The sequence below is a fragment of the Trichomonas vaginalis genome, chromosome IV (genome assembly GCF_026262505.1).
Source record: "Trichomonas vaginalis G3 chromosome IV, whole genome shotgun sequence".
NCBI lineage: Eukaryota > Parabasalia > Trichomonadida > Trichomonadidae > Trichomonas > Trichomonas vaginalis.
This window is the reverse complement of record NC_067206.1, coordinates 7,934,293-7,950,077: the sequence shown is the minus strand read 5'-3', so window position 1 is coordinate 7,950,077 and position 15,785 is coordinate 7,934,293. Positions and strand designations below refer to the sequence as shown.

Below are 15,785 nucleotides of genomic sequence, written 5' to 3'. Positions count from 1 at the left end.
GTTGCATATGAAACCAAGCTATATAGAAATTTACATTCAATCTTCTCTACCAAAAAGTTAGATCAATAAACATTGATATCATTAATACGTTTTAATGTAAAACTGCGACATCTTGAGCCAAAAAGAAGTTCTATCACAAATGAGGTGAATTCAAATAACAATAAAATACCACCTCATTATTTTTATGATTTTTCAATCGAGAGTTTGACTCTCAACCTGCACCTTTATTATGGAAATAACATAGATTTTCATAAAATTTTTCACAATGAATTTTGAGAGGCATTCAAACTCAATATTAAACAAAATATGTCTGTGTTAGTAGCTGAACGTGCTCACAAAAGACTCAAAGAAGATATAAATCGAGATAGTCAAATCAAACTGACTGATGGAAAACATGAAAAGATGATTTCATTAAAGCTAGTACGCGTTTTCAGCAGAAAAGTATGGAAAGATTTTCTGCGAGGAGAGCCATTAGAAGAAATCAAGATAAATACTGTCAGTGATCACATATTTGAAATACTTATTCAACTATTTTCAGAAAGTGAATGTGCAATCAAAAATCCAAATGATGAAGTTATACGAGATCTCTATCATGTGGGTGTTGAATTAGAAATCGAGGACTTCATAATATGGTATTCTTCCAAAATTGATATGAAAAAGCTTTCGATTGATAAAATTACAGAATATCTGACTTTTATCAAAAAATCACAAGAAAATCAGATAGAATTACCAAACCATGTAATTAATCTCAAGGAATTTCTACAAGATATAATCAATTTCATTGGTACAAAATTTTTTGATATCGAAATTAAAAAACTCATTGAATTCTGCAGAGTTGGCGTACATCAATTGCGTGATAACAAGGATTTCATTGATAGAATAATATCTCGATGTGAACAACTTGGTTATTTTCGAATGCAAGCACGCATCGATCATTTGTACGACTTTTTGCTTGAATTAATCAACGATTGCAACATTTTTGGTTATTTAATTAAAAAGATCGATATTATGAAAATAAAACCATCAGGAATGAGCAATCTATTGAATTTGGTCACGAAGAATGAGTATAAAGAACACCACATAGAAATTATAGATATGATAAACAGGTTAAATTCGACTCTTAATCGAAATCCATTTGTAATTCAAACAGAAAACTCCAATTACCAATCATTCGTTTCAATTGCATGCGAAAAAAGTCAATCCAATCAAGCAAATGGAATTTCTATTAAGAAGTTTTTAGATATCTTCCAAATTCAAAACAAATTTGATGATATTTATAATTTCTTTTAGCAGAGAGCAGATGTGAAAGATGAATCGACAATAAAAGTTGCATGTACAATCGGATTATCAGAAATCGTTGATGATCAACAAAACACAATCCTTCTCTCTGCATGTTTGAAGAACAATTACAATCTTGTCGAATCTCTTATCAACAACAAATGCAACAAAACAGCAATTAACAAAAATAAAGACAATGCAGTTCTTTGCACATCAATCAGTGGCAGCACAAAGATATTCGATTTTCTCATTAAAAATGGCTTAGATGCTAAAATATCTAACGAAATCACAGGGAGAAATGCCGTTTTAACAGCTTGTGAAAGTGGAAACTTTGAAATGATTAAGCATCTAGTATCTCAAGGCTTTTCACTTTCAGACTTAGACAAAGAAAATCAAAATTGTATACTTCTAGCTGTTTCTTCTGGTAATTGGGAAATAATCCATTATTTAATTCAAAATGATGCAGACCCATCTCTACATTCATCAAATAATGACCTTCCTATTTTTAGATCCGTAAGGCTTGGACATCTTGAGATTTTCCAGAATTTACTTATATATTGTCACAATTTTGATCCAAATGCTGAAGATGATTTTCTTACAATTGCAATTTCTCATCAAAGATACAAAATAATAAAATACATTATCGACAAAAAATTAGTTAGAATTAAAGAAAAACATAAAAATTTAGTTAAATCGTATCTTTCGAATTGCGATTCTCTTGAAGAAATAGAAACCATAAAGAAGATTGACCCAATTTTTTCAAGCAATTATAAAGCACAGGAATCTACTAAATCTGACGCTAATCAAAACGAATCAGCATATGTTGATATAAATCAAAATGAATCAACATCTGTTGATATAAATCAAAATGAATCAACACCTGTTGATATAAATCAAAATGAATCAATACCTGCTGAAACAATTCAAAATGAATCAACATCTGTTGATATAAATCAAAATGAATCAATACCTGCTGAAACAATTCAAAATGAATCAACATCTGTTGATATAAATCAAAATGAATCAACACCTGCTGATATAAATCAAAATGAATCAACATCTGTTGATATAAATCAAAATGAATCAACACCTGCTGAAACAATTCAAAATGAATCAACATCTGTTGATATAAATCAAAATGAATCAACATCTGTTGATATAAATCAAAATGAATCAACATCTGTTGAAACAATTCAAAATGAATCAACATCTGTTGATATAAATCAAAATGAATCAACATCTGTTGATATAAATCAAAATGAATCAATACCTGCTGAAACAATTCAAAATGAATCAACATCTGTTGATATAAATCAAAATGAATCAACACCTGCTGATATAAATCAAAATGAATCAACATCTGTTGATATAAATCAAAATGAATCAACACCTGCTGATATAAATCAAAATGAATCAACACCTGCTGATATAAATCAAAATGAATCAACATCTGTTGATATAAATCAAAATGAATCAACATCTGCTGATATAAATCAAAATGAATCAACATCTGTTGAAACAATTCAAAATGAATCAACATCTGTTGATATAAATCAAAATGAATCAACATCTGTTGATATAAATCAAAATGAATCAACACCTGTTGATATAAATCAAAATGAATCAATACCTGCTGAAACAATTCAAAATGAATCAACATCTGTTGATATAAATCAAAATGAATCAACATCTGTTGATATAAATCAAAATGAATCAACATCTGTTGAAACAATTCAAAATGAATCAACACCTGCTGATATAAATCAAAATGAATCAACATCTGTTGATATAAATCAAAATGAATCAACATCTGTTGATATAAATCAAAATGAATCAACATCTGTTGAAACAATTCAAAATGAATCAACATCTGTTGATATAAATCAAAATGAATCAACACCTGCTGATATAAATCAAAATGAATCAACATCTGTTGATATAAATCAAAATGAATCAACACCTGTTGATATAAATCAAAATGAATCAATACCTGCTGAAACAATTCAAAATGAATCAACATCTGTTGATATAAATCAAAATGAATCAATACCTGCTGAAACAATTCAAAATGAATCAACATCTGTTGATATAAATCAAAATGAATCAACACCTGCTGATATAAATCAAAATGAATCAACATCTGTTGATATAAATCAAAATGAATCAACATCTGTTGATATAAATCAAAATGAATCAATACCTGCTGAAACAATTCAAAATGAATCAACATCTGTTGATATAAATCAAAATGAATCAACATCTGTTGAAACAATTCAAAATGAATCAACATCTGTTGATATAAATCAAAATGAATCAACACCTGCTGATATAAATCAAAATGAATCAACATCTGTTGATATAAATCAAAATGAATCAACACCTGTTGATATAAATCAAAATGAATCAATACCTGCTGAAACAATTCAAAATGAATCAACATCTGTTGATATAAATCAAAATGAATCAATACCTGCTGAAACAATTCAAAATGAATCAACATCTGTTGATATAAATCAAAATGAATCAACACCTGCTGATATAAATCAAAATGAATCAACATCTGTTGATATAAATCAAAATGAATCAACACCTGTTGATATAAATCAAAATGAATCAATACCTGCTGAAACAATTCAAAATGAATCAACATCTGTTGATATAAATCAAAATGAATCAATACCTGCTGAAACAATTCAAAATGAATCAACATCTGTTGATATAAATCAAAATGAATCAACACCTGCTGATATAAATCAAAATGAATCAACATCTGTTGATATAAATCAAAATGAATCAACACCTGTTGATATAAATCAAAATGAATCAACATCTGTTGATATAAATCAAAATGAATCAACATCTGTTGATATAAATCAAAATGAATCAACATCTGTTGAAACAATTCAAAATGAATCAACATCTGTTGATATAAATCAAAATGAATCAACATCTGTTGATATAAATCAAAATGAATCAATACCTGCTGAAACAATTCAAAATGAATCAACATCTGTTGATATAAATCAAAATGAATCAATACCTGCTGAAACAATTCAAAATGAATCAACATCTGTTGATATAAATCAAAATGAATCAACACCTGCTGATATAAATCAAAATGAATCAACACCTGTTGAAACAATTCAAAATGAATCAACACCTGCTGATATAAATCAAAATGAATCAACATCTGTTGAAACAATTCAAAATGAATCAACACCTGCTGATATAAATCAAAATGAATCAACATCTGTTGAAACAATTCAAAATGAATCAACACCTGTTGATATAAATCAAAATGAATCAATACCTGCTGAAACAATTCAAAATGAATCAACATCTGTTGATATAAATCAAAATGAATCAATACCTGCTGAAACAATTCAAAATGAATCAACATCTGTTGATATAAATCAAAATGAATCAACACCTGCTGATATAAATCAAAATGAATCAACATCTGTTGATATAAATCAAAATGAATCAACATCTGTTGATATAAATCAAAATGAATCAACATCTGTTGATATAAATCAAAATGAATCAACATCTGTTGAAACAATTCAAAATGAATCAACACCTGCTGATATAAATCAAAATGAATCAACATCTGTTGATATAAATCAAAATGAATCAACATCTGTTGATATAAATCAAAATGAATCAACATCTGTTGAAACAATTCAAAATGAATCAACATCTGTTGATATAAATCAAAATGAATCAATACCTGCTGATATAAATCAAAATGAATCAACACATGTTGATATAAATCAAAATGAATCAACATCTGTTGATATAAATCAAAATGAATCAACATCTGTTGAAACAATTCAAAATGAATCAACATCTGTTGATATAAATCAAAATGAATCAACACCTGCTGAAACAATTCAAAATGAATCAACATCTGTTGATATAAATCAAAATGAATCAATACCTGCTGAAACAATTCAAAATGAATCAACATCTGTTGATATAAATCAAAATGAATCAACACCTGCTGATATAAATCAAAATGAATCAACATCTGTTGAAACAATTCAAAATGAATCAACACCTGCTGAAACAATTCAAAATGAATCAACATCTATTGATATAAATCAAAATGAATCAACACCTGTTGATATAAATCAAAATGAATCAACACATGTTGATATAAATCAAAATGAATCAACACCTGCTGATATAAATCAAAATGAATCAACATCTGTTGATATAAATCAAAATGAATCAACACATGTTGATATAAATCAAAATGAATCAATACCTGCTGATATAAATCAAAATGAATCAACATTTTCTAATCAAACTCAATCACAAACATCCGACACAGAACAACCAAAATCATCAAAATCTAGTAAAAATAAGGACAGCAAAATAACTATTGATTCATGGCTATTTAAAAGATCAAAATATCGAAAAATTTTCTTCTGTATGACGACTTTAATTATACTAATATTTATATTGATTCATTAATCCAAATTGTAAGTAAATTATTATTGCTAAGTTTATAATATACTAAAATACTAGTTTTCATCTCGTAAATTTATGAATCTCAATTTTTTTGAGAGTATCTGAATTCATAAAGAATAATCATAAGCAAAAAATAATTGATTTCTATATGAATAAAATAAATCAAAAATCAAGAATTCTTCTGGATTCGGAACAATCATCATCAAATTATTGTTTATCATCTTGCAATTGCATTGATCTGAAATTATCAGAGTCTTTAACATTGTCTTGAGGAACTTTCTTATATGGCAAATACTTCAATACTCTCTCATGAACTTCATATAAATTTGAAGTATTTATAAGTGATCGGTGAAGTGATTGTGAAAGAAAATGACTTGACTCAGTTCAAACTTCTATAGACACCGTATCTGTGAGGTTTTGCAAAGAACGAAAGAATGAAGAATGTTTGGAAAAGTGTTAATTTATCTTCAATTTTTTTGTAATCTTTGAAGAAATATTCGAATTCCTCGTTTTTTATTCTTTAAATCAAACAACATCTTGGCGCTTATTAAACATTCTTAATTCTCCTGATCCAACAACTATATATGCTATTTGTTCATTTTTAAATAGAGCAAATGTCAGATCTTATTTTAAAAAGTGACAAAATATAAATTTTTTATTGATTCCAAAATTCATTTAGTTCTACAATAAATGTAAAAACATTATCATGTACTGACGGAATTCTTGAGAAACAAGCTATTGAAAGTCAGTATACAACAATTATTATTGACAGTAGTTGTAGAATTTTATCAACACAGTGTATTGATTCTTCTTTTATAACAAATGTTACTCTTTCTGACACAATTGTTGAAATACAAGATGACCCAATCATCAATGCTCCTATTAAAGAAATTTTCTTACCTAAGTCCGTCAAAATTATCAATGAATTGGATCCTTTCAATGCATTGAGATCGCTCGAAAATATATTTGTTGATGAACAGAATCCATATTTTACTTCGTTAGATGGTGTATTATACACAAAAAATTTCGAGGAAATAGTACATTATCCATCAGCTCGAACTGCAAAAGTATTTTATTTACCAAAAAATGTTAAAATCATTAGAGACCAATCTTTCTCATACCAATCTTATATAAATTCGCTAATATTTCAAAATGAAATCACTTATATTAATCAATATGCTTTTACTAACTCAAATAATTTACGAAATTTTATTTTCCCATTGGGAATTTCCCTTCCTGCTGCAATTTCGGATATACTCAAAAGTTACACTATTTCATATTATTCAATTGAAATACACACATGTCCAGCCTATTGTTATAGATATTTATTTGATCTTAACATCCTAATGAGTATATTTATTATTTTTCATAAAGAAATAGAAATAAAATTAACTTAACTAATGATTTATCCAATTAATATATCAAAATTCAAAGAATTTTACTTATCAAAGAGGATGCTTAGACATCTTGAGGTTTTCTAAAATTTCCATTTACAATTGATGGTTTCCTTACAATAGCGATTTCCCATCAAAGATCCAATATAATGATAATATATTCTAGACAAAAAATCATTTAGAATTAACGAATAACATAAATATTTAGCTAAATCATATCTTTCGAATCTCAATTCTCTTGAAATAATAGAATTTCAAAGGAAAAATAGACCCAAATCTTTCAAGAATCTGACACTAATCAAAATGAATTTCTTTTGACATTAGTAAAAAAATCAGCTTAAATAAGGCCTAAGAGTACAAATTTTATTAATAAATGTACATTATACGCAAATAATTAATTAGAAAACTATAAATTACGCAAAATTTTTCATCCAATACAATTTCGTATTTGAATAAAAAATAATCGTAATTTCAGTAATTATATTTTAAAGAATAATTGCTTATTTAATAAATATATTTTTGCATTATTAGCGATGCAATTATAAATATAATACAAACTTTTCTGAACTTTTCTCAGAAAAATATTTTGAATATATTGGAATATGAATCGCTTAAAATTGTTTCGGGATTATAAATCTATTAAAAATAAAGAATCTCTAAAAATTTTGAATTGATAAGTATTCAATTTATTTTGGATTTTTAATAGATGCCCGAATTTGTTGCCAGAAGAGCATTTAAGCAATTTCAATTTAATAGTATTGTGGATGATAAAAAGATCAAAATCAGCGATGGAAATCATCAAATGGAAGTTCCTTTTAAAACATTGTGTTCATATAGCAGGAAAGTTATGAATGACTACATGCAAGGAGAAAACATTGAAGAATATAAACTAAAAGGAGTCAGTGATGAAACATTTAAAATCTTTTATCAACTTTTTATAAAAAACAAAGTTTCTATCGAAATTTCTGAAGATATTCTGAAAGAAATATATCAAATAGGCATAGATCTCGAGATTGAAGACTTTTTCGATTGGTATAGTACTCTTATTTTCAGAGATGAAATAAACTTAAAAAATATAGAAGAAGTCCTTTCATTTATAAGAAAATCGCGAAAGAATTACAATGAAAAACTAGATGACATTATCATATTCATAGCGAAAAATATTTCGGAAATAGAACCATCAAAACTTATTGATTTATGTCGTATTGGTTCCGAAAACATATTAAGCAATCAAGATTTCATCGATAAAATCATTTCAAAATGTGAAGAACTCGGATATTTTCAAGATGAAAACAAAGTTGATAAAGTATATGACTTCTTGATTGCGTTGATCAAAGATTGCAGTTATTTTGCTTATTATATCAATAAATTTGATGCTGAAATGATTCGATCCTCAGTAATGAATACGTTATTGGATCTTACTTCGAATGAATCCTACAAGAAGTATCAGAATTATGTTTTAGAAATGCAGAAAAAGATCAACGAACTTGATGGAAGGAATCCGAAAATAGTCAAAGCAAGATATGAACAATATGAATCATTTTTGTCTATTATTTGTGACAAAATTCATTCAAATCAAACAAATGATGAGTTGATCAATAGATTCTTAGATATCTTCCAAATTCAAAACAAATTTGATGATATTTATAATTTCCTTTCGCAGAGAGCAGATGTGAAAGATGAATCGACAATAAAAGTTGCATGTACAATCGGATTATCAGAAATCGTTGATGATCAACAAAACACAATCCTTCTCTCTGCATGTTTGAAGAACAATTACAATCTTGTCGAATCTCTTATCAACAACAAATGCAACAAAACAGCAATTAACAAAAATAAAGACAATGCAGTTCTTTGCACATCAATCAGTGGCAGCACAAAGATATTCGATTTTCTCATTAAAAATGGCTTAGATGCTAAAATATCTAACGAAATCACAGGGAGAAATGCCGTTTTAACAGCTTGTGAAAGCGGAAACTTTGAAATGATTAAGCATCTAGTATCTCAAGGCTTTTCACTTTCAGACTTAGACAAAGAAAATCAAAATTGTATACTTCTAGCTGTTTCTTCTGGTAATTGGGAAATAATCCATTATTTAATTCAAAATGATGCAGACCCATCTCTACATTCATCAAATAATGACCTTCCTATTTTTAGATCCGTAAGGCTTGGACATCTTGAGATTTTCCAGAATTTACTTATATATTGTCACAATTTTGATCCAAATGCTGAAGATGATTTTCTTACAATTGCAATTTCTCATCAAAGATACAAAATAATAAAATACATTATCGACAAAAAATTAGTTAGAATTAAAGAAAAACATAAAAATTTAGTTAAATCGTATCTTTCGAATTGCGATTCTCTTGAAGAAATAGAAACCATAAAGAAGATTGACCAATTTTTTCAAGCAATTATAAAGCACAGGAATCTACTAAATCTGACGCTAATCAAAACGAATCAGCATATGTTGATATAAATCAAAATGAATCAACACCTGCTGAAAAATTCAAAATGAATCAACATCTGTTGATATAAATCAAAATGAATCAACACTGCTGAAAAATTCAAAATGAATCAACATCTGTTGATATAAATCAAAATGAATCAACATCTGTTGATATAAATCAAAATGAATCAACACCTGCTGATATAAATCAAAATGAATCAACACCTGCTGATATAAATCAAAATGAATCAACATCTGTTGATATAAATCAAAATGAATCAACACCTGTTGATATAAATCAAAATGAATCAACATCTGCTGAAACAATTCAAAATGAATCAACATCTGTTGAAACAATTCAAAATGAATCAATACCTGCTGATATAAATCAAAATGAATCAACATTTTCTAATCAAACTCAATCACAAACATCCGACACAGAACAACCAAAATCATCAAAATCTAGTAAAAATAAGGACAGCAAAATAACTATTGATTCATGGCTATTTAAAAGATCAAAATATCGAAAAATTTTCTTCTGTATGACGACTTTAATTATACTAATATTTATATTGATTCATTAATCCAAATTGTAAGTAAATTATTATTGCTAAGTTTATAATATACTAAAATACTAGTTTTCATCTCGTAAATTTATGAATCTCAATTTTTTTGAGAGTATCTGAATTCATAAAGAATAATCATAAGCAAAAAATAATTGATTTCTATATGAATAAAATAAATTCAAAAAAAGAATTCTTCTGGATTCGGAACAATCATCATCAAATTATTGTTTATCATCTTGCAATTGCATTGATCTGAAATTATCAGAGTCTTTAACATTGTCTTGAGGAACTTTCTTATATGGCAAATACTTCAATACTCTCTCATGAACTTCATATAAATTTGAAGTATTTATAAGTGATCGGTGAAGTGATTGTGAAAGAAAATGACTTGACTCAGTTCAAACTTCTATAGACACCGTATCTGTGAGGTTTTGCAAAGAACGAAAGAATGAAGAATGTTTGGAAAAGTGTTAATTTATCTTCAATTTTTTTGTAATCTTTGAAGAAATATTCGAATTCCTCGTTTTTTATTCTTTAAATCAAACAACATCTTGGCGCTTATTAAACATTCTTAATTCTCCTGATCCAACAACTATATATGCTATTTGTTCATTTTTAAATAGAGCAAATGTCAGATCTTATTTTAAAAAGTGACAAAATATAAATTTTTTATTGATTCCAAAATTCATTTAGTTCTACAATAAATGTAAAAACATTATCATGTACTGACGGAATTCTTGAGAAACAAGCTATTGAAAGTCAGTATACAACAATTATTATTGACAGTAGTTGTAGAATTTTATCAACACAGTGTATTGATTCTTCTTTTATAACAAATGTTACTCTTTCTGACACAATTGTTGAAATACAAGATGACCCAATCATCAATGCTCCTATTAAAGAAATTTTCTTACCTAAGTCCGTCAAAATTATCAATGAATTGGATCCTTTCAATGCATTGAGATCGCTCGAAAATATATTTGTTGATGAACAGAATCCATATTTTACTTCGTTAGATGGTGTATTATACACAAAAAATTTCGAGGAAATAGTTCATTATCCATCAGCTCGAACTGCAAAAGTATTTTATTTACCAAAAAATGTTAAAATCATTAGAGACCAATCTTTCTCATACCAATCTTATATAAATTCGCTAATATTTCAAAATGAAATCACTTATATTAATCAATATGCTTTTACTAACTCAAATAATTTACGAAATTTTATTTTCCCATTGGGAATTTCCCTTCCTGCTGCAATTTCGGATATACTCAAAAGTTACACTATTTCATATTATTCAATTGAAATACACACATGTCCAGCCTATTGTTATAGATATTTATTTGATCTTAACATCCTAATGAGTATATTTATTTATTATTTCATAAAGAAATAGAAATAAAATTAACTTAACTAATGATTTATCCAATTAATATATCAAAATTCAAAGAATTTTACTTATCAAAGAGGATGCTTAGACATCTTGAGGTTTTCTAAAATTTCCATTTACAATTGATGGTTTCCTTACAATAGCGATTTCCCATCAAAGATCCAATATAATGATAATATATTCTAGACAAAAAATCATTTAGAATTAACGAATAACATAAATATTTAGCTAAATCATATCTTTCGAATCTCAATTCTCTTGAAATAATAGAATTTCAAAGGAAAAATAGACCCAAATCTTTCAAGAATCTGACACTAATCAAAATGAATTTCTTTTGACATTAGTAAAAAAATCAGCTTAAATAAGGCCTAAGAGTACAAATTTTATTAATAAATGTACATTATACGCAAATAATTAATTAGAAAACTATAAATTACGCAAAATTTTTCATCCAATACAATTTCGTATTTGAATAAAAAATAATCGTAATTTCAGTAATTATATTTTAAAGAATAATTGCTTATTTAATAAATATATTTTTGCATTATTAGCGATGCAATTATAAATATAATACAAACTTTTCTGAACTTTTCTCAGAAAAATATTTTGAATATATTGGAATATGAATCGCTTAAAATTGTTTCGGGATTATAAATCTATTAAAAATAAAGAATCTCTAAAAATTTTGAATTGATAAGTATTCAATTTATTTTGGATTTTTAATAGATGCCCGAATTTGTTGCCAGAAGAGCATTTAAGCAATTTCAATTTAATAGTATTGTGGATGATAAAAAGATCAAAATCAGCGATGGAAATCATCAAATGGAAGTTCCTTTTAAAACATTGTGTTCATATAGCAGGAAAGTTATGAATGACTACATGCAAGGAGAAAACATTGAAGAATATAAACTAAAAGGAGTCAGTGATGAAACATTTAAAATCTTTTATCAACTTTTTATAAAAAACAAAGTTTCTATCGAAATTTCTGAAGATATTCTGAAAGAAATATATCAAATAGGCATAGATCTCGAGATTGAAGACTTTTTCGATTGGTATAGTACTCTTATTTTCAGAGATGAAATAAACTTAAAAAATATAGAAGAAGTCCTTTCATTTATAAGAAAATCGCGAAAGAATTACAATGAAAAACTAGATGACATTATCATATTCATAGCGAAAAATATTTCGGAAATAGAACCATCAAAACTTATTGATTTATGTCGTATTGGTTCCGAAAACATATTAAGCAATCAAGATTTCATCGATAAAATCATTTCAAAATGTGAAGAACTCGGATATTTTCAAGATGAAAACAAAGTTGATAAAGTATATGACTTCTTGATTGCGTTGATCAAAGATTGCAGTTATTTTGCTTATTATATCAATAAATTTGATGCTGAAATGATTCGATCCTCAGTAATGAATACGTTATTGGATCTTACTTCGAATGAATCCTACAAGAAGTATCAGAATTATGTTTTAGAAATGCAGAAAAAGATCAACGAACTTGATGGAAGGAATCCGAAAATAGTCAAAGCAAGATATGAACAATATGAATCATTTTTGTCTATTATTTGTGACAAAATTCATTCAAATCAAACAAATGATGAGTTGATCAATAGATTCTTAGATATCTTCCAAATTCAAAACAAATTTGATGATATTTATAATTTCCTTTCGCAGAGAGCAGATGTGAAAGATGAATCGACAATAAAAGTTGCATGTACAATCGGATTATCAGAAATCGTTGATGATCAACAAAACACAATCCTTCTCTCTGCATGTTTGAAGAACAATTACAATCTTGTCGAATCTCTTATCAACAACAAATGCAACAAAACAGCAATTAACAAAAATAAAGACAATGCAGTTCTTTGCACATCAATCAGTGGCAGCACAAAGATATTCGATTTTCTCATTAAAAATGGCTTAGATGCTAAAATATCTAACGAAATCACAGGGAGAAATGCCGTTTTAACAGCTTGTGAAAGCGGAAACTTTGAAATGATTAAGCATCTAGTATCTCAAGGCTTTTCACTTTCAGACTTAGACAAAGAAAATCAAAATTGTATACTTCTAGCTGTTTCTTCTGGTAATTGGGAAATAATCCATTATTTAATTCAAAATGATGCAGACCCATCTCTACATTCATCAAATAATGACCTTCCTATTTTTAGATCCGTAAGGCTTGGACATCTTGAGATTTTCCAGAATTTACTTATATATTGTCACAATTTTGATCCAAATGCTGAAGATGATTTTCTTACAATTGCAATTTCTCATCAAAGATACAAAATAATAAAATACATTATCGACAAAAAATTAGTTAGAATTAAAGAAAAACATAAAAATTTAGTTAAATCGTATCTTTCGAATTGCGATTCTCTTGAAGAAATAGAAACCATAAAGAAGATTGACCCAATTTTTTCAAGCAATTATAAAGCACAGGAATCTACTAAATCTGACGCTAATCAAAACGAATCAGCATATGTTGATATAAATCAAAATGAATCAACACCTGCTGAAACAATTCAAAATGAATCAACATCTGTTGATATAAATCAAAATGAATCAACACCTGCTGAAACAATTCAAAATGAATCAACATCTGTTGATATAAATCAAAATGAATCAACATCTGTTGATATAAATCAAAATGAATCAACACCTGCTGATATAAATCAAAATGAATCAACACCTGCTGATATAAATCAAAATGAATCAACATCTGTTGATATAAATCAAAATGAATCAACACCTGTTGATATAAATCAAAATGAATCAACATCTGCTGAAACAATTCAAAATGAATCAACATCTGTTGAAACAATTCAAAATGAATCAATACCTGCTGATATAAATCAAAATGAATCAACATTTTCTAATCAAACTCAATCACAAACATCCGACACAGAACAACCAAAATCATCAAAATCTAGTAAAAATAAGGACAGCAAAATAACTATTGATTCATGGCTATTTAAAAGATCAAAATATCGAAAAATTTTCTTCTGTATGACGACTTTAATTATACTAATATTTATATTGATTCATTAATCCAAATTGTAAGTAAATTATTATTGCTAAGTTTATAATATACTAAAATACTAGTTTTCATCTCGTAAATTTATGAATCTCAATTTTTTTGAGAGTATCTGAATTCATAAAGAATAATCATAAGCAAAAAATAATTGATTTCTATATGAATAAAATAAATCAAAAATCAAGAATTCTTCTGGATTCGGAACAATCATCATCAAATTATTGTTTATCATCTTGCAATTGCATTGATCTGAAATTATCAGAGTCTTTAACATTGTCTTGAGGAACTTTCTTATATGGCAAATACTTCAATACTCTCTCATGAACTTCATATAAATTTGAAGTATTTATAAGTGATCGGTGAAGTGATTGTGAAAGAAAATGACTTGACTCAGTTCAAACTTCTATAGACACCGTATCTGTGAGGTTTTGCAAAGAACGAAAGAATGAAGAATGTTTGGAAAAGTGTTAATTTATCTTCAATTTTTTTGTAATCTTTGAAGAAATATTCGAATTCCTCGTTTTTTATTCTTTAAATCAAACAACATCTTGGCGCTTATTAAACATTCTTAATTCTCCTGATCCAACAACTATATATGCTATTTGTTCATTTTCAAATAGAGCAAATGTCAGATCTTATTTTAAAAAGTGACAAAATATAAATTTTTTATTGATTCCAAAATTCATTTAGTTCTACAATAAATGTAAAAACATTATCATGTACTGACGGAATTCTTGAGAAACAAGCTATTGAAAGTCAGTATACAACAATTATTATTGACAGTAGTTGTAGAATTTTATCAACACAGTGTATTGATTCTTCTTTTATAACAAATGTTACTCTTTCTGACACAATTGTTGAAATACAAGATGACCCAATCATCAATGCTCCTATTAAAGAAATTTTCTTACCTAAGTCCGTCAAAATTATCAATGAATTGGATCCTTTCAATGCATTGAGATCGCTCGAAAATATATTTGTTGATGAACAGAATCCATATTTTACTTCGTTAGATGGTGTATTATACACAAAAAATTTCGAGGAAATAGTTCATTATCCATCAGCTCGAACTGCAAAAGTATTTTATTTACCAAAAAATGTTAAAATCATTAGAGACCAATCTTTCTCATACCAATCTTATATAAATTCGCTAATATTTCAAAATGAAATCACTTATATTAATCAATAT

At 27.1% G+C, this 15,785-nt stretch overlaps 2 protein-coding genes across 2 annotated transcripts; both read left to right on the top strand.

The window, feature by feature from the left end:
• Positions 1-922: 922 nt before the first annotated feature.
• On the top strand, positions 923-3,480 carry TVAGG3_0049630 (ribosome binding protein-1 family; the record flags this gene model as incomplete). The annotated part of the gene is made up of 1 exon (XM_001301503.2): positions 1,615-3,480. A coding segment is annotated over one exon (1,866 nt), but the record flags the coding sequence as incomplete, so codon positions are not given.
• A 10,093-nt stretch (positions 3,481-13,573) lies between these two features.
• TVAGG3_0049620 (ankyrin repeats (3 copies)-containing protein) lies at positions 13,574-14,676 on the top strand (the record flags this gene model as incomplete). Its single annotated transcript, XM_001288584.2, has 1 exon — positions 13,576-14,610. A coding segment is annotated over one exon (1,035 nt), but the record flags the coding sequence as incomplete, so codon positions are not given.
• Positions 14,677-15,785: the final 1,109 nt, after the last annotated feature.